Source organism: Alternaria viburni (assembly GCF_023758015.1).
Source record: "Alternaria viburni strain BMP 2772 chromosome Unknown scaffold_3, whole genome shotgun sequence".
Taxonomy (NCBI): Eukaryota; Fungi; Ascomycota; class Dothideomycetes; order Pleosporales; family Pleosporaceae; genus Alternaria; species Alternaria viburni.
In genome coordinates, this window is record NW_026055772.1 from 741998 (window position 1) to 761144 (window position 19147).

Consider the following 19147-nt stretch of genomic DNA (forward strand, 5'->3'; position numbering starts at 1 on the left):
GGGGAGGCGGATGGGAGGCGGAGGGGTGGAGGTCGAAGTCTGTCCCAAAACCGTGGTAGGAGTCTGGGCACTGATTATTTTACTGCGTGCCCCTGCACGTAGTCATACACTTAACCGGGTTTGGCACATTTTATAGGTAAGATTGGAAGCGGTATAGAGCTGTACCATGCTTCAAGTTCCAACTTGACGGCCTTGTCTGCTTGTCGGTGAGATGGAATCGGCCCTCTAGTGATTGAATGCTTACGATCATGGCTTCATTGTATCCCGCGATGGAAGAATGAAGAGCATATATAAAGCACCGTACACCACCTCGAAGCTTCATCAACATCGGATCCTCATCAGTGTCTTGCAATTACAATACATCTTTACTTACACTCGACAAACACTTTCTCCCCAATCTTGAAATGGCACCCGAACAAGAGCCAAAAGGCTACCGATGGGACATCATCACAGCGGAAGAACTCAAATACGCTCCGCCGTACTTTCAAGATGTCCCAGAAACGACGACGGAGGTAGAGTGCAAGCTCAGCGGCACCTGGCCCAAATGGCTCCATGGCTCTTTCCTTCGGTACGTCACCCTCCACCCTTCACATCTGCCCTAAATCCCCAACTAACATCAACTTCACCACAGGGTTGGCGTAGGCCGTTTCACAGTCCCCACCTCCGAAGACGACTCCACGCCCCGAGTCATCATCCAGCACCTCTTCGACGGCCTGGCCCTCCTCCACAAATTTCGCATGACCGACGGTCGCGTGTATTACATGAGTCGCTACACTTCCAACGGGATAACGCGCGCCGCGCAGCGAGACGGCTACGTCAAGAACTCCTGGGTGGGGCCGAATCCCAACACGCCTCTTTTCGAAGCCCAGGATCCGTGTTCGAAATTACTTGGAGCGCGTGTAAGTCTGATCATCTTCTCCTCCAGTCATGGCTATCCACGAGAAGTGATGGGAAGGCTGACTGGTTTTCGGATGGATGTAGCAAATCGTTTTCCTGCCTCATGATTCCATCGAACCAGATGCTCTTAATGTTCATGTTCAGCCGAGACGTGGTATGCATCTACCGGAGGATAAGAACCCGAATTCGAGGGGTGTGAAGGCGGAGGATCCGGCTACGCAGGAGGTAAGACAAACCCCATCTCCATTTCATGCCAAAAGAACCTGGCGAAGCTCACGCTGAGATGTAGATCCTCGTTCATACGGACTGGAACTGCATGCAAATCTGCGATGCAAAGACGCTCGAGCCGAAGCGCTTACTCTCTCATGCGGTCATCGATCCCGAGCTCGCTGGAACAGGGTGCTGCGCTCATCCGGTTCATGATCGCAAGCGAGGAACGACGTACAACTACTTGATCGATGCAGCGGGTATTATGTATATTTTTGCGTTGGATGTGGTGGCAAATCCGGCGCGTCTGTTGTGGAAGTCGGCGCTGCCGTGTAAGCCGTGCTACACGCATGCTCTTGCTATGACGGACAAGTATGTTGTGTTCGTCAGGAACGTAAGTAGTAGTTCCAAATGGATGGAGGGGTGGTATATGGATCGAAACTAACATGCCATCAGCCTGTCATATTGGATCTCCGTGATCCGAGCAAGACCCTCGTCGAGGCGATGGTATGCGAGCACGACTCCCCCGTGTACTTTTACGTCCTAGACAAGGCCGACGGCAAGGTGTAAGTCCTCTCTCTCCCTTCGCCTCTAAGCACTCCTGAACTAACACTTCTTAGCATTGCATCCTACCAAGTCCCAAACTTCTACTTCTTCCACACAGCTAACGCCTACGACTACGTCGATCCCAAAACGGGGCACACAAACGTCCATGTCGACATCGCGAGCTACAAAGCCGAGCACTACCCGTACCACGAATACGCCATCTCGAACGTCATCAACCCGCTCAAACCCTACCAGACGGGCCGCCTCGTCCGCTACGAACTCTCCGCCGTCAACACGCGCGATCCCGCCGTCATCGTTCGCGGCACCGTCAAAGCCGCTATTCCAGACATGATGGCGGAGCTACCTCGTATATCCAAAGCCGCATCTATGGACCCAAACTACCGCTTCGTCTACGGCGTATCAGGAAACGGTATTTCTGCTCCAGGCACAGATGTTCCTATCGGGCGTCTCGGTAACGGCGTCGATATGCCACATGCGTCTTTCTACGGTCACCTCTTCAAGTCTGATTGGCGGACTGGCACGTTCAAAGCGTGGGTACCGCGGAATGGCGAGAGTTGTCCTACGGAGCCGATTTTCATCCAGAGGCCGGGTGCGACGGAGGAGGATGATGGGATTGTGATTACGATCACGATTAATAAGGAGGGGACGAATAGTATACTCGTGGGGCTTGATGGGAGGACGTTTGAGGAGGTGGCTAGGGCGGATATGCCACAGGTTTATGCGCTCGGGCCGCATGGGTCGTTTGTTGAAGGGGATTTTGGCGTTGTGAGTACCATGGGTCGTTAGTCGGGTTGCGATGGGATACGTTGTTCTGAAGAGTCGAAGCTGTGCGGATGCTACGGGATTTCATCAAAGCTGTGGCCTCGATCGGTACCTGAATCAAAGCAACACTATCGCACATGCCACTGTTATCTCGACGTTTGCGAAGACTGCCGCCGTCATCGCATCTGAAAATGCCATGGTACTGCTGTGGGCTGCGCATGCAAACGCCTCCATTCCTTTGACGTCCATCTCCAAATGAAATTCCACTCCTCAGATTAAAGTAACACAATCAGAATCTTATCTGTCACTTAGCCTCGTGTTGTGCAAGGATTTCTTTGTTCTCGTATCCGCCAGGGACCAAGCGAGCATTCATATCCGGGTAATTCGACAGTGTCATATAAGTCGAAAGCGTGTTTCGCTACTTCTGAACAGGTCAGGGAGACACACTGAACTTTTCTGACGACAAATCCTTCTCTTCTGGCAAGCCATGTTGCTACGCGCGATCTTCAGCCTCGCCGCATTCGGCACGTACGTAGTTGGGCTCCACACAGGCGACGTACTCCGGCGGCAAACAGACTGCGGCGAGCTCGGAAACTATCCTCCTTACACCGGGCCATGTGAAGTCGAAAGTAAGTGCATATATGAGTCTCCGGCTTTCCGACGTTGAAGGTGCGCGACGCGCTGACTGCAAGCTAGACTGCGGCGCAGGGCGACTCAACTGCTTGAAGCAAGTACCGCCATACACCAAATGCGCTGGTTATCCGACCGTGGGTGAGTATGCGTTTCTACGATGGTGTCCAAGTAGTTGACGAAGAAGTAGGTTGTCCTTTCATAGGATGCGCGTGTACAAGGTAGGAAGGCTGGGGATGACATCACCAAAAACGGGGTTAGGCTAGAAGTGGCTTAGTGCCAGGGTTCCTTCTTTCGTTCATCCTTCGCAGGGGCGCGTCTTCTCTCTCTGTCTTTCGCGCTCGACTCTGAGGGGTCTCTGCCAAAACACGGGACCTGACTCGCAAAAGCAGACCGCCATCTGAAAACTTGCTTCGTATCGATGGGCGAATATATTGCTTACACGATCTGAGAATGCGCGGCCAATCATTGAGCGAGCGCAAGCTGAACCCTCTTCCCCGCTGGTTGCCATTGTTCTCAGACTGCTGCCTGAATGAAACATAACAACATCACATAGTCTCGTCCTCTTTCTCAGTATTTCAGTTATTCGCGGGCCAGAAACAACATCCTCATACGGACAGTCTACCAACGAGCTAGCCTGTTCGCTTGCGCTATCGAGTCCACCATGGCAACGAAAACCCCGTTTGTCCGAACGTATAATACATCAGCCGATTATAACGACGGACTCCACGTGGTATGCGTCAGAGCATCGATTCATTCGTCACTGTCATTCTGACGATAGCCACAGTTCCTGGAAACTATCGACCCAGGTCTTGACTGGGAGCCAGCGCGCACCATAGGCTTACGTCTCTGGTACAAAGCCTACGTTGATCTAACACCCGAAACATGCTACGTACTAGATGACGGTCACGGAAGTGTGGTGGGTTATTGTATCGGTGCCGCTGATACGATGTCTTTCGCGCAGCGCTGGCGCGACGTGTTCACTCCGACTATCGATCCGAAACTTGTACCACATCCGGATGTTCAGACTGGTGATCCGCGGATGGAAAGAGAAGACGCTAGGCACTTTCGAAAGGCTGTGTATGAAGCGGACTGTAGTATGCTGCTGCCTTGGCCGCAGGTGTTGGAGCAATATTCGGCACATCTGCATATCGATATTCTGCCTGAGTATCAGCGGAAGGGGTGGGGTTCTATGCTAATACAGCATTTTCTGGGTGCAGTTAAAACTTTGGGTGCGAAGGGGGCCCATCTTGACATGGTGCAGTCAAATACGAGCGCAAGAGCTTTCTACGAGAAAGTGGGATTCCAGGTTTGTCCGCATGTACTAGATGATGGAGCGAGCGGCCAGCCTGGTGTCAACGGCATCGTGGTCACATTGGTCATCAGTCTGTGAGCACTCCAAGTATCGTCAACTTTGTTACTTATCCTATTGTTCTTTGCATCAGATTGAACTTCGTCGCATGAAAGATCTGTGGGCTGTTTTACAGCTGTATACAACGTGGCCGTCAAGTCACCGTCATATCGAACTACACATACCTGACGTAGTCTTTCTTGCGCCTGTTACTCGCACTAACCCTTCCAGCATGTTGAGAAATGTTAACGCAACACTTACGCAATGGTACTACTTAACATTTCCGGAAATCTTGCGGAGACAATAGTCATCTCTGACGAAGAGCTTCTCCCACGCTGGAAGTTGAGTCAGTATAATTCAGCGCAGCCATGCAGACAAAATGTGTTCAGATGCCAACGGATCTGCTGTTGTCAGCCACTGTGGCAGGCTTTTGCGATCCAGATATATAAACCCCTCCTCCATTCCTTACATCCGGAACCAAAAGGCAGACACCGACATCGCAAAGCTAAGAGACCGCCCGCAATGCCTCACGCAACCCAACATCCAGCTCTTGCGCTCGCCACCTCTCCCACGAAAACATCGGTTACGCCGAATGGTAAAGTTCGATCTGATAGCTATATGAGCGTTCACGAAAGGAAGGACCTGCAGCAAGCACATGCACTGAACCCACTCGACCCTTTTGAAGTTGACGGTACACCCGTGAACGAGTGTTCAACTGCAGCACCATCCGAATATGACCTCAAAGAGCTGAGATCAACCCTCACTGAAGCCAGGAAAACCATGTATGCTGCTATGAAGAGATACAGCGACCTACACTGGATCGGCGAGCTTATTTACGAGCTCCCAAGTTCACCTCAGGTCTATGCCGTCTCGGAAACACCAGTCGAGGAATTAGATCACCCATCACAGGAGACTCTAGCGAAAGCGCCACGTCCCCCTCCTCCGAAACCAGAGCCTCTCTCTCGCGATGACTTCATCACACTGCTGGAGGATGAAGGCCTAACCTGGCTTCTCGAGCACTTAGACACACTACCCGTTCTGGATGACTATGCAGTCGTAGCCACCGAGGACCCCAAAAATAAGCGCTGCAGAGTCGGTAAGCCCATCGGTAAGATTCTGAAGAAGGAACAAACTGACGATCTTAAGAGGAGGCTGTGCTGTTTACATGCGACCAAAGGTGGCTTTGAACAGCAAATGAAAGTTAACAAGGGGGAAAACCCATGGAAGTGTTGGCCACCAAATGCTGATGAGGACAAGGAAGTAGTTACGAAGTAAGACATGTATGAACTCCATTCTGTCGTGTTACAGATGACAATCACGTAGCTCAAAGAGTTCTTAGATTATCTTTACTATCATCAAGCAATCTCTAAGCCCCACACATGTCCTGTTATATGACGTACGTCGGCATCCATAGCTGTACATTTCATAGTCTCACTTTGAGCAGTATTCGTATCGTAAGATTTGCATTCTAGTCCCAAATTCTAGCACATACATGTGTACTTAGGTAAGACATAACACAGATACTTATTCCCAAAAGTTACAGTCTTCCTCCTCTTCCCTTGACGCCTGCTCCGACGAACGCATGGCTCTCCACATAAAAGCTTCACATGCAGCCTGCGTATCAGCAACCCCAGAAAGGCCCGACGTGAAAAGCGGTGAGTACCATTTCATCTCCGCAGCATCCCTTGGCGCACGAGGCCCATCCTCAAAGACATCGTTGTTCAATTCGGCAACTGGTTCGCCACGTGCGTCTGTAGCTTGGCTAGCGTTACCGTGATATGGGCTCGGGATTGTCGCGTGTCTAGGTCTAGAATCGGGGGTAGTCGAGGTCGCAGAGGCCAACGGAGACGCATTGTCGGGTGTTGTTTCGATGTTGGTATGTGATGTCGCGGAGGCCGATGAAGACGCATTGTCGGGTGTCGTTTCGGTGTTGGTACCGGACGTTTGGCTACCACTCGATGGTGAGTCGGGGCTTGGGTTACGTTCATTGCGTCTATTTGGTGGGCGATGGTATGGTCTTCTTCCTCGGCGCCTCCTTCGTCTGGGCATTTTGGGGTCGTATTATCTTAGTTGATTGGTTGTTGGCTTGATGGAACAGTTGCAGCTTTCCTAAAGATTGGCATGATAGTTAGGAGAGCGCGTCGCGTCGGTTATTATACGGCAACCCAAAATGTGTCTCAGACACGAATCTCACTAAGACAATTCGTACATACATCATTGAATCAGACAAGTGTCTCGTCCAAAACGACCGAATGCATACCGAGAAACAAACCAAAGCCTCCAGGGATAGACTGCATCCTAGTATGTCCGCTCTGCAGAAGCCCTACCACTCATCCCAAAAGCCTACCCATTGTATCCTCATTCATCAAGCCCTATCGCGCATCACCAACTCCCCTCCTCCGATGCGCATGCCTGACCACAACACTCACACCCCTCCTCCTCATCTCATTCGCTACAATCTCCGCTGCCGCAACGCTTCGATGTGTACCTGCGTGGCATGTAGTCTGTATCGATGCGATCTGGTTTCCAGCATTGAGATAGTTCGCTATAGCGGTGATGGCTTTGTTACTATAGTGTCTCAGATCAGCCAGCCGTCTGCTACCTAGGAACCTGAGTTGTTCCAAACAGTATGGTAATGGAAAATATAGAAGGGCGAAGGGTGAATAACTCACATTTCCCCCATCGCCGTCCGACTGCCCAGTATGAACTGTTGCACTTGCGGGCTTACGCCAGTGTATCTCTCACATATCTCGCGGGGTGGGGCACGCCATTTGTGGCAGTATATTGTGAGGATATTTGGGACGCCGGGGGGAGTGTGTTGGAGAAGTTGGGCTTCAGCCCCTGGATGGCGTTTGAGGACTTCGGTGGAGTAGGAGAGGATGTAGAGGGTTTTCTGGACTGGTAAGGCGGGAGGTGGTATAAAGGGCTGAGGATGCAGGAGAGCGGGTGGAGGTGGGAGGATCACTGGCTGCTGGAAATGCTGTTGTGGTGGTAATAGAGGGGGTAGCGGTGCAAGTAGTGGCATTGGTTGCAGTGGCATTGGTTGCAGTGGCATTGGTATTGGCATTTGCATCTGCGGGATTGCCTGCACGAAGGGCTGAAGAGGGAACATCTGCATGTGTGGATATATTGGAAACATAGCTGATGATGTCTTTACTGGAGAAACGTAGTATGGCACGCTGATCAAGAAGTCTACTTTGCGTATACAGCTATGCTGTGAAGACGTCGCAGTGCTGGTGAAGCGCGTCAGTGACCATCAATGACCTTCAATCAGAAGGGCTATGTCTGGTACATTGCGTATGTCCGTAGACTCATCAGTGTGAATGGTACAACCAGCAACTTGCGGTTGTGCATGATGAATGTGCAAGTTCTCAACACGCACTGTCGGACTCTCTGTCTCCGCTTTGCGGACAAAGAATGTCCGCATGTCAGCATGTCAGCATGTAAGCATTACAGTTTCGGTGTACTCTTCCCGTGTACCAAATCAGAGCACTAGCACAATCGTCACACCGGATCTTCAGAAGACCAGCTGACCGCTACCCCTTCCATACGTCACCTTCTCAAACAGCTACGCCACATCAACCCCAACGCTATCCACATCATGACCTCAGAGTTGAGTCTGTAACCCAGGATCGCGATAGTCGCCGTCTCGTCACGACGTCCAAGTATCAGCTTCCCCATGCAGTAAGTTCTGCATACAGATAGGGCTGCATAGTACCACACGTGGCGCCAAAAAGTCCCGACCGACTCCACGCCAACCTTCCAGCCTGCTTCTACACCCATCCTTCGAAGCAGGTAACCGACCTTCCTTGATCCTCCGCATGATCCTCCGCTTGCAAGCTTCCAGCGGCACAGTACTCCGGAGTATCAAACGAACCTATCGCTTCAGTATGCAAGGAGTCGCTCAAAACTTGGCAACGTCCATGAAGGCGGGTCAAGAACCTTGGAAAGAAGCCTAGCTACCGTGCCGCAAAGATCCTATCTGCGCGCCCCACCCGTGCATCATCAGCATTGAACAACTGGGCATCATCTGGGCGGCTATCACGCCAATGAAACACGTCAAACGGCATCCGTGGGAATAATGGAAGGAAGAATAGGGTGATGGGTAAGCGAATTGTGGGAGGCTGGTGTGGTTGCGCTGCGGCTGAGATTACCGCTTTGGGATTGCGGCGTAGTCGATGTGATACCGAGTTGCTGGGTCACCTTTGGAACCTTCCTAGGAAGGATCGTGAATCTCGTATCGAACGTCAATGAATCCTTCCTCGGTGGCTACCGAAATGAAAAAGTGAAATTGCATGATTCTAGAAGCGAGGGAAATCGTTCGATCATCGTTCTGGGAGCGGAGAGGGCGGCTATGATGAAGTTACGACATGGACCATGGTGTTGTGCGTGCGCAAATCTGGATTGGGCGTCTCGGATCGAAGCGAGCAACGCCAATCATGACATATGCGCTTTTCTGGTTTCCTTGCATTTGTTCCTTGCCTTGCCCTATCTAGATTATGTGAGTTCAACGAAACATGTTACAACCACAGACTCGGTACCTATGCATCTTCTGTCGCACAAATTACTCCTTCTGAGTTGATTCATCAACCCAAGACTGAGGTTGTTACATGATTCACAACTTTCCTTCACCTCCTCCCTGGAGCACATCGCGTACGAGCTTGAGGCCTTGCACGGCAAAGGCCACCATGTTGGCTTCGCGCTCGCTGCTCCCTGTCTCCGCTTCTCGAGTCACTGTCTCCCCGCCCTCCCGTGCCACGGCAAGCGCTACGTAGCCTGGTGTGCGGTTACGAGTCGTCCCCCCCGTCGGCCCTGCGGTTCCGCTCTCGCTGATGGTATACGTGCTTCCCAGTGTCTTACGCGTGTGCTCGGCGAGGCCAGAGACGATGGCAGGGGTTGGGCCGCTGTAGGATTTGATGGTTTCCTGTGTCCAGCCGCAGTATGCGATTCGTGACTCGAGTGTGTACAGGGTAAGACCGCCGCGATAGTAGGTCGATGCGCCGGGGAAGGAGAGGAGTGCTGCAGAGATGAGACCGCCTGCTGCCTGGTTGGAGTGGTTAGTAGGTGGCTTTGAGTTGGACTGGGGGGTCTTACTGTCTCTGCTACCGAGATGGTCTCTTTGCGCTCTTTGAGGAGTGTGGCTACCTCTTGGACGATTTGCTGGAGCTCTTCAGGCGGGAATATGGGTGGTGACATTTTGAGGTATGTTGGATTGGGTAGTTACGCTTCTTCTCAAACTTGAAATTTAAGCTTCAATTGTATACAAACGTTCTTGTGTTAATAATTGTATCGGAGTTATGACGGACGTAGTCGCTTTCGGTGGGGTATTTCGAGGTTGTGACGTATGCGGGGTAGCTTCCAAGGTTCCATTACACCTCCAACCGTATAGATAGTATACCGAAATATTGTACATACAAAGCCAGACACAATTTACTTTAGACATCGAAAGCGAACCTCTCTTCTCCCCTCTTCATCAATCTGATTGGTATCGAGACGCCCCTCAACTGCAGCGTGATGATACTCGCCATCTTGGTCTGGATCAGGTCCTGGGCTCTATCCGTAGCCATCTTGTATAGATCTCTTCTCTCCTTGCCTCCCTTTGGCATCTTCTCCACCTCTTCATCACAAGCAAAGTCATCGACTGCGAGTTCAACGCTGTACTGAGAGAAGATCGCGGCCAATACCGCGAGAATCTCCACTTGAGCAAAGCGTCGACCAATGCATGATCGGAAGCCGTCGCTAAAGGGGATGTATGAGCCTTTGACGGGCTTAAAGAGGTCAGATGAAGTGTCTTCGCCTGCTGGTCCACGTAGCCCTTCATCGTCATAGTTGATGTCAACGAAATCGTTATCGGGCTTGCTATCCGCGAGCCAGCGTTCAGGTCTGAATTGGTCTAGGTCGTCCTTGCTTGAGTCATCAGATGGTGTTGGCCAATACTTTGGGTTGCGATGTATGGCTGCGCTGAGGAATACATGAGCGTCGCCAGGCACCATATACTGCTTTCCCCCGATATTCAATGGTTGTGGTCGACCTGGTGGAGTAGACTTCGGGATGTTGATGATTGGTTGCAGCAGCCGTAAAGTTTCGTTCATGACTGCCGCTGGCATGCTTCCGAATAGCTTTTGGAAGTGCTCTTCATACTTCCATTCGTCGATGGGCTTACCCGCAAATATGTTGTCGATGTCGTCTTGCAGCCGCTTCTGCGAGCCCCAGTTCATGGCGAGGAACACCATGGAGAAATGTAGTGTGTTGGCAGTTGTTTCGTGGCCCGCCAACATAAGCACGAATGCGTTACCCAGCAAGTCGCTCTTCGTAAAATTTGAACCCTCTTTCTTGGTGATGCCGCTTCCGCGGATCAGAGAGTCGAAGATGTCCATGTTTGCTTGAGTCTCGCCGAACTCGACTTGGGTCTTCTTCATTTCATAGATCTCATCCATGTACTTACCCCATTCGTGGGCCGCATCGCTGACTTCACGATGCATTTTGACTGGAGATCGTGCTACGAAAACTTGTTAGATGGCATATTCAACTCGACGCGGTGTAGTAGTAGTAAGAGGGAACTTACCAAGCCACTTAAGTGGCATGACTTGAGTCCACATGATGTTGTGGAGCAGCTGGCTCAGAGCGGCCCTGTAGCTCATGGTGTAGCCAGGAGGGGCTTCCGATCCTACAAAGATAGAGTCTTCACTCTTTTTTCCCTCCACTTTCTTGCCCTCTTCGTGTGGCCATACTACGCGTACGTCGAAACCCGCTCCACTGATAACATAGAGAGCAAAGTTCATTGCCGCAACTGAAGGATCGGCAATAGTCTCATTGCCTTTACCGTCGGATCCGGCCCACAATCCCAGCATCGACTTTGCGTGATGGAGAGTCTCGTTGAACACGAGCTGATTGTTCTTGTCACCGAAACTTGGTGCGACAAGTTTGCGATGTGTGCGCCAATCTGATCCTTCAGTACTCACCAGATTCTTGCCGTAAATGTCCAATGACGTGTACATCTCAAGGGGCTTGGGAAAGTCATTGCGGCGGGTGGTAATCTGAGTCACGGCTTCCGCGTCTGCAACAAAAACTACATTTCTGGTAGGAGATGCGACCATGAAGACGTCCATACCCATCTTCTCGAAAGGCCCATGTCCGGTCATGTAACTCCATTCTGGATTCAGAAGACTGCAATATCCAATTAATACCTCGCCTGATGTCAAGTCGAATTTACGTACTCAAACCACATGCCTCGCCATGATTGTGGCAGAAGTCTCTCCAGTAACGGCAACCATAGCTTGAACGTCGACAGCCATAGGATGCTGAACGTATACCATGGCGCTACCACTACAGGTAGTCCCGAGCTCTTTGCTAGCGCGATATTGCGTTGCAGGCCCCGATACTTGGAGATTATCTGATAGATGGCAAAGCTCGCAATGACGCTAAAAACCAGGGTGGCAACCATGACGTTGTTTCGTCGGGAGGACTCCAAGCTCAAAGTGAGGCTATCGACACAAGAAATTGAGATCCGCACGGTCTCGCACTATCGAAGGCGCTGTCGTGAGGACGGTGAAGATGGTGCAGTGGATGGGTATTCGCCTTCCAGCGTGCAGAGGGGTTTGTGACGTATACATACGCGCGATCAATTTTGCCTCACAAGCGTTTCAGGGCCTCGGCTAGGGAGGATCGCTAGCAGATGCATCTCGCGTATGCGTGCTATATGCAACAACTGGCGGTACATTGAGGAATACGGATGAAGCCATCGTCTGATAGGCTGCGCTCACAAAATCGCTGCTCGTGTGGTGTTGCAATGCCATAGAGGTCTGCGTCATCAGTCATCGCTTCCGAAAAGGGCTTGGCGCCTTCGAATCGACGTGTTTCCTCATGAGTACCAGTTGTGTGACGCTTGCGCTCACCACGCATCTGCGAAACACAAAACATGAACGTCTGATCTAATCGTACCACCAGGTAATGGGGACCGCTGGGAGGTGCGCGCTCGGCTGCAAACTCTGCGGTTCGTACGACGTCGAAGGACATGGCTCCGAGGAGCAGCGTCCAGGCGATACTCGCGCGCACCGCCTGGTGGACAGCGAGCAGACGAAGGTTCGCGTATAGCGTATATCGTCACTTGCGACGTCACAGGAATCCTTCCGTCATTGTTGACTGCAATTGTGTCAGCGCGTGCACTTGGATCTTCAGACGACAAAGCGAATGCGTTCGTTCCATGGATACGACTCACGGTTCACCGTGTCGCGCCGCTTTGCCGATTCACCAGCCCCCTCTGCATGTTGTTATGCCACATGCGGCAGGCAGGAGGACAAGGGCTACTACATCACTTGCCGTCTAGGGAGTTTGAATTTCTAGAAGCGTTGTTGCTCCGATCGATGGCAAGGCTTGGTATGCCGTGTCGCAGAGTGAAGCGACTACACCGACTCGACGGCAACTTCTCGACACGAGATTGACTCGCTTCTGCGCCGTCTTTTGGAGAGGTAGTCCAAGGGACACCCCGTTTTTCTACTGGACGCCTCATGCGTTCCACGTGGTAGAGCGACAGCCGCCAGGATGCTGTAAGCCAGGGTGTTCCCACGAGGGTCGCAGGCCGGCCTGGCTTAGACAATCTCGGTTGTGGGGTGTCGTCAATCGGACAGGTCCTCTCACGCATCAATCATCTAGTCTGAAGCAGACCGCAACTTGCCATAGCGCCGGTGAGCAGCAGGGCCGGGCAGAGTCGGCTCGTCATCTGACAAACTGGCTCAATGGCTATCTCTGTTCGGAGCTTAGCAGCAAAGGCACTGCTGTTTTGGATTGATGTCGCCGGGCAGCTGACCGTTTGTTTGCGGCAGGCCCTTCACGGCCGAGTAACCAGGTTACCTGAGCTTGGCCGTGTTGCAAGGGTGTCGAGGGCACTGCGGCGTGCACAGTACCGACCTACTCCAAGTGCACAATGGAGGGGTCTAGCAAATGTTCCTGACGCCATACTGGCGGTCGCGTGTTGCGGCGCGCTAGTTATTACCACTGACTTTGGACCTGATGAAACTAACGTCAATAGAATTGGCCGGCGCCTCTCCGGCACCTGCCATGAGCAGCAGCCGCGATTTCCCTAGCAGACGAGGCGGACAAAAGGGTGATGCAGTTGTACACACACTACCTCGCCATGTGCCACCAGACTGCCTATAGGCGTCTCGCCAGGATCTGCAGCCCGGAAACGCAACGCTGATCTTTGGGCAGCAGAGTCGCAAGTGACAGGTCCTGTTCGCGGAGACTCGGCGCATGAATCGCTGCAAGACCAGGACGAGCGCGAAGCTTCAGGTAAGCAGAGGGCTGCGGGCGCAGGAAGAGGCGCGGCGGCGTCGCGAGATATCGTCTGCAGCCACCAGCAGCGCATCACTTCCATCAACCTTCTCGAATGCCTCGGTGCCGCTGCAAAGTGGAGGCTGGCCGACTAGGGATCGTGACTAGCTGGCCTCAGAGCTCGGATCAGTTTCCTGAGTCTTCAGGGCCAGCAATTGGGCGGAAATTATCCGACTACAGCTGCTGACGGCCGGCCTGCTCCAAGCTGCACGGGGGTCGTCGACGATGGTTGTTGCAGGGCGGAGGACCGCGCATCGCCGCACGAGGCAGCGAGCACTGTGACTGTCACATAGCCGGCGCTGGTGTTGCAGCAGCAGCAAGTCATCATTGCAAGTAGACGTGTCGCCAACGGCTGCAGACGGCGGCCAAGTAGCAGCACTGGATGCGCGGTCGCGTCGGGCGGGAGCAACGTTTGCTGTCTGCAACGGCATCATCCTATGGCACATGACGGGCTCTGGCAGCGCGCGCTGTTTGATACAACGGTCCCCATGTCGTCCTTGACGATGGCCACACAGCGCGTCTGGTGGCTCCGCGCTGCTACCCTGGTCTCGTAGCTTGGTCAATGGCACAAGCGACCTGTGTGCTGCACATCCTTCGCTTTCGCGCTAATACGCCGCCTTTGCATCCTCGTCCATCTCTCCAGGCTTCGGTATGGTGTTCTCCCCTCCCGACACGCCCATCGCCCACCACAACCCCAACCGTCACCACGGCTAACTCGCACTGCTGCCCACCACCACCGCCAGTGTGCCTGACCCAGCGCTGACCCGCCTCCCGCCCCCCGTCGCGTCTCGCTTTGAGCTGTTCCTTTTTGCGACTGATTTAGTTTCGCGCCTCTTGTGATTGCGCCCTGGCCCCTTCGTTCGCACGGCCCGGTCTTAATAGCGCCACTTTTCGCCGACCAAGCCAGCAAACGTCGACAGCATAGACCGTCCGCGACTCAGCTATTTGGGCCTTACCTGCTTCGGATAGTTGTCTCCGGCTCCATGGTAAGAGAGTCTTGCCCAAGGCTAGGTCCTTTCTTCGCGCACGCGGCATAGGAAAGCTCCCGTCCTGCATCCCACTCTGGCCTCCGAGCACTTGCCCTGCGACGCTTTCCAAACTCTTCCCCTCTTCCAGGCGATGACGCGGGTTGGGCTGTCATCTGCAAATCATCTTTGACTTCCCATTCGCTGACTCTGGCGAATTGGTCTTTTCCTGACCCTGCGACTGCCGAGGCCGCCCTCTCCACCACCTGCCCACCCCCCGCGACCTTCCTGGCTTTTGCCGTTTGGTGGTCCTGGGACCATCCGTTTTGCCCAGTAGTCGTCTGTCATACATAGCCGCATGGCCATAGCGGATTCCGTCTGGCATATCTAAGGATGGCTGATCCTGACGCGCCCGGCCAGTCTAAGAGAGCTCGTTTGGGCTCCGGCAATCTTGATCATCCGCAGTATAACGGCCACGGATTTCCACCCCCTCCTCCACCGCCTCATACCCAACCCACTCGACCTCCATCCCATCCCACTTTGGTCCAGGCTTCTCCCCCCTACGCTTCTCACGGCTTACCGGTTCCGTCTGCCCAGTACCCTTCTCACGTTCAAGGCTATCCCGGACCGCTACCTTCACCGTCCCTTCCGCCATCTGATATTCGTGCCCTTGCGGACCCACGGAACATACCCTCACCTCGTCAGCATTCCAATGGCGTTACTGGAGCATCGCCTGTGACGATCCCCCAGGACCGAATCAACAGCTACCGTCCCCCACTCACACCTCAGACAACCACTGCGCCAGAGCAACACAGTTCCCGGTCCACCAGCGTCAGTATCAGTGTCGACGTCAAGTCTCAAAGTCAGACTCCCATGGAGCATGGCGGCCACCACCAGCCGTGGGCAATCAACCACGAGCATCGCCCCAATGGCAGCATACCAAATGGATACAACCACGCCATAAGTCCATCACACCCCAACGGACCGCCATATCATGTCCAGCCTCCACCACCTGTCCAGCAGCAGTATGCCGCTCCTGCTACGCCCTATGCGCAGACTCCGTACATGAACGACTATGGAAACGCGCAACAGATACGGCGAAAGCAGGTGCGCGCCACCCAAGCGTGTAACCACTGCCGTTCGCGAAAGCAAAAGTGTGACGAAGCACGACCGTGCCAGTTCTGCAGAGAGAACAACTTCGACTGCCAGTACAAGGACGTCCCGCCACCCAAGTGCGTTGCTCCCTCCCCCCTTTGGTTCATCGCTGACCCACCCTAGGCAAGACAGAAGCATGATGCAACTTCAAGAAAGCGTTAACAGCATATCTGAAGTCCTGTCGCAGTTCGTGGACCAGTTCAACGGCTGGAAATCCAGTGTAGAGAGCCGGCTCCCACAGCCGCGAGACCACGAGATGATGTCGAATCACGCTTCGCCCGTAGCTTCTTTCTCGGCACCCCCGAGAGAGCATGGCACATCTAGATGGCCTACTCCCATACAGGGAAGAGGACACATCGGCCGGGTCAACAGCAACCTGAAGATGGAGTCTCCCATCGCTCCTCACTCGAACATGATGTCGCCTTTGGGCGGACAAGCATCGGCATCCATCAAGCAGGAGTCTCAGTTCGCGCCACCTCCCCAGCAACCGGCCACACCAGCCGAGAGTGTAAGGACAGACCGCAGCCATGCCACTGAGACTAGTCCCAAGGAACAGACCGGTCTGCAAGGTGATCACACCACACCTGCGCACAAGCTGCTCGACGAATGGCAGCAAATGAGCATTTTCTATCAAGGTATTCCTTATCTAAGAAGGCTAATGGACAACGGTCGTGAAGTCTCGGACTACCCGATGCAGCTTGAGCAGGATCGCGGTCTGTTGCGCGTCTGGGGTGTTGGCGAGGGCCAAGACCTAAACGACGGAGCGCAGGGACCCGGAAGCCCGGAGAGCAGCAACGACTCCGAAGCCGCATCACCAGCACCTGGCAAAGAAGGGCTATGGGGCTATCCATTTTCTCCAGATGCCGGTTCCGTAAAGACTCCGATCGGCACACCTCGAGAGTACTTCTCCCATCAGCCGCGGCAAGCCACTAGCAACGGGCTTGGTTCAGATGGTCGGCCCGACTTCTCGCGCCCAGTCATGTTCGAGTTGCTCAGGTCCTACATGGAGACGATGCACATATTCCACCCGTTCATGAACGAGACCAAGCTCAGGCGCATGTTCAAGGACTTCAGCGATCAATATAGTCCTGATGCAAGGCCTATGAACCCCCGCTCGCCTGCTCCCGTCCATGGCGTAAAGCGAAAACACTCGGAGAGCAACTTCGAAGGAGGATTAGCAACAGGTCGCGGCGAGATCGAGAGGTCTCTGCGCAACGCGATTGTACTGCTCGTCCTTGCTCTTGGTAAAGTCTGCGCTCACACAGATCCCTTGCCCGCGCCGAAGAACGACCGGCATCCATACGTCAACGAATGGGGAACCTTTAGAGAATCTCCACACCCCAATGGCGGCAGTTTCACCAGCGAGACCTCCGATGAAAATCGCCCCAGGAACATCGACCTACTACCTGGCATGGCCTACTATGCCTACGCCACCGATATCCTAGGAAATCAACAAGGAGGTAACACTGTCGCGCATGCGCAAGCTAATCTCCTAGCTGCACTGTTCCTCAGTCAGTATGCTCGCGTACTGGAGAGTTGGAGCTGGATCAACAACGCGTGTCGCATCGCCCTGGTTCTCATCAAGGCCGACTACAGCAAGCTACTCCGTCAGAATAGCGACCGAAGACATACATGGAGCGGCAAGGAGAGATACAGACTCAACCTGGTGATGTGTGTCTACTGGACAGCTCTCCAACTGGAATCGTGAGTATTTTCGTTTGAATAGACTTATCGTTTGCTGATAGTTTCTAGTGATATCCTGGCAGAGATGAGCACTTTACCACCTTCCGGCATTTCTGCACATCAAAGCGAGATCATGTACCCCGAAGGCGTCAACGAGAGTTGTTTGCAAGACCAGGACAGCAACTTCGCGCAGCAAGAGGTGGAAGTACGCGCAGGCCCCAGGCAAGACTTGATGATGAAGCTGTACTCCACGCAGACATTCCTACGAGTTGTTCTCAACGTAGCGCATAACGCTCTATACGGCCCCACTGGCCGCATGACCTTCGACCCTACCAGCTTCAAGGAGGTTGCTCACCACGCACTCACCCACAAGGAGATACTGGAAGGTTGGCGGAAGCTGCTCACACCGGAACTAGCCTGGTCGGACGACGAGTTACCCTCGACAGATCTCAACATTGCTCGTGTACGCGCCAAGTACTATGGTGGCCTATACATGATGTTGCGACCCTACCTCAAGCTTGCGAGTCACACGCTCGAGTTCCCGCCTCCGCCCCCAGGCACGACCGGCGCTGCACAGCACAACTCGCCATCGCCTTATCCAAGTGCGGCTACAAACCGAAACGTGCAAATGGTTGACCTCAGCGAAGACCAGCACAAGATTATCAAGATCGCTTGCCAATGTATTGACGCTGCTATTCGGAGTACTATTGCATTTGATCGCGTAGGCGAAGAGCCAGGCAGCACGTACCACTACTTCACACCCACGCGCAAGAAGAGGCTCATAGTAACCAACGTCTTCGGCACACTTCACGCGTAAGTTTGCATCAGATTATTGCCTTGGCATCTTAACTAACACATACCCCAGACAATTCGGTAACATGCTCGTTCTAGCCTCGGTTTACAAATCCAAATTATACCCCCTACTACCCAGCGATACCTGGCTCACCAAGGCCAACCTCGCCGCCCTCTTCCGCCGCACGATTTCTGTCATTAGCGACGTGGCGCAAAACTCGCCAATCCTCCGCATGGATCTCGAGATCCTCAAAAACGTCCAGAGGCAACAGGGTCTCGAATGAAGCAATCAACATCATGACGACATATCCAACATCGGCCAGGCGCATTGGCATGACGACTCCCGCCCTGCGCTCCTATCCGACGATGTATCTCCGTATCTCCTGCACACGGCAGCCACCCTCGATCTGAACCGCCATCCGACACGCGCCATTGTCTGGTGGATCCGGGCCGATACCGATCTGAACGTGCATGATGATTTGCATGAGTAGACTCCGCGGAAGCTGCACGTAACATTCTTTCTGGATATTTATATATTTGCTTTTTGGGTTCCATCAATCTCGCCTCTGTTTTATTCCCACCACCCACGTCGATCAGGACAGCTTTTTATTGTTAGAAAGAGAGCGAAACGCATTGTTACATGCGCAGCAACAACCGCACACGCGAACGGCAACGAAACGGAAGGCTTCTTTTCCTTTGGACTCTTTGGAATTATCTATCATCATCATTGGGCGGCTAGCGCTGAAACCAAGCATTTCGGAATCCATCATTTCCTCACTCTTTTCCTTTGCGTCTCAGATCTTGTCCT

The 19147-nt window shown here is 53.3% G+C and overlaps 5 protein-coding genes across 5 annotated transcripts; 3 read left to right on the forward strand and 2 right to left on the reverse strand.

Annotated features, from left to right (window-relative positions):
* Nucleotides 1-404: 404 nt before the first annotated feature.
* J4E79_001880 (uncharacterized protein) lies at nucleotides 405-2457 on the forward strand (the record flags this gene model as incomplete). Its single annotated transcript, XM_049350784.1, has 6 exons — nucleotides 405-568; nucleotides 632-899; nucleotides 982-1122; nucleotides 1187-1498; nucleotides 1561-1670; nucleotides 1725-2457. 6 exons carry the CDS (start codon nucleotides 405-407, stop codon nucleotides 2455-2457), a joined length of 1728 nt encoding a protein of 575 aa, XP_049214623.1.
* Nucleotides 2458-4936: 2479 nt separating this feature from the next.
* On the forward strand, nucleotides 4937-5689 carry J4E79_001881 (uncharacterized protein; the record flags this gene model as incomplete). Its single annotated transcript, XM_049350785.1, has 1 exon — nucleotides 4937-5689. One exon carries the CDS (start codon nucleotides 4937-4939, stop codon nucleotides 5687-5689), a length of 753 nt encoding a protein of 250 aa, XP_049214624.1.
* A 3340-nt stretch (nucleotides 5690-9029) lies between these two features.
* Nucleotides 9030-9610, reverse strand: J4E79_001882 (uncharacterized protein; the record flags this gene model as incomplete). The annotated part of the gene is made up of 2 exons (XM_049350786.1): nucleotides 9030-9458; nucleotides 9509-9610. The coding sequence occupies 2 exons, from the start codon at nucleotides 9608-9610 to the stop codon at nucleotides 9030-9032; spliced, it is 531 nt and encodes a 176-aa protein (XP_049214625.1).
* A 239-nt stretch (nucleotides 9611-9849) lies between these two features.
* On the reverse strand, nucleotides 9850-11858 carry J4E79_001883 (uncharacterized protein; the record flags this gene model as incomplete). Its single annotated transcript, XM_049350787.1, has 3 exons — nucleotides 9850-10913; nucleotides 10980-11581; nucleotides 11632-11858. The coding sequence occupies 3 exons, from the start codon at nucleotides 11856-11858 to the stop codon at nucleotides 9850-9852; spliced, it is 1893 nt and encodes a 630-aa protein (XP_049214626.1).
* A 3724-nt stretch (nucleotides 11859-15582) lies between these two features.
* On the forward strand, nucleotides 15583-18623 carry J4E79_001884 (uncharacterized protein; the record flags this gene model as incomplete). Its single annotated transcript, XM_049350788.1, has 4 exons — nucleotides 15583-15941; nucleotides 15988-17568; nucleotides 17617-18360; nucleotides 18413-18623. The coding sequence occupies 4 exons, from the start codon at nucleotides 15583-15585 to the stop codon at nucleotides 18621-18623; spliced, it is 2895 nt and encodes a 964-aa protein (XP_049214627.1).
* Between the last annotated feature and the right edge of the window lie 524 nt (nucleotides 18624-19147).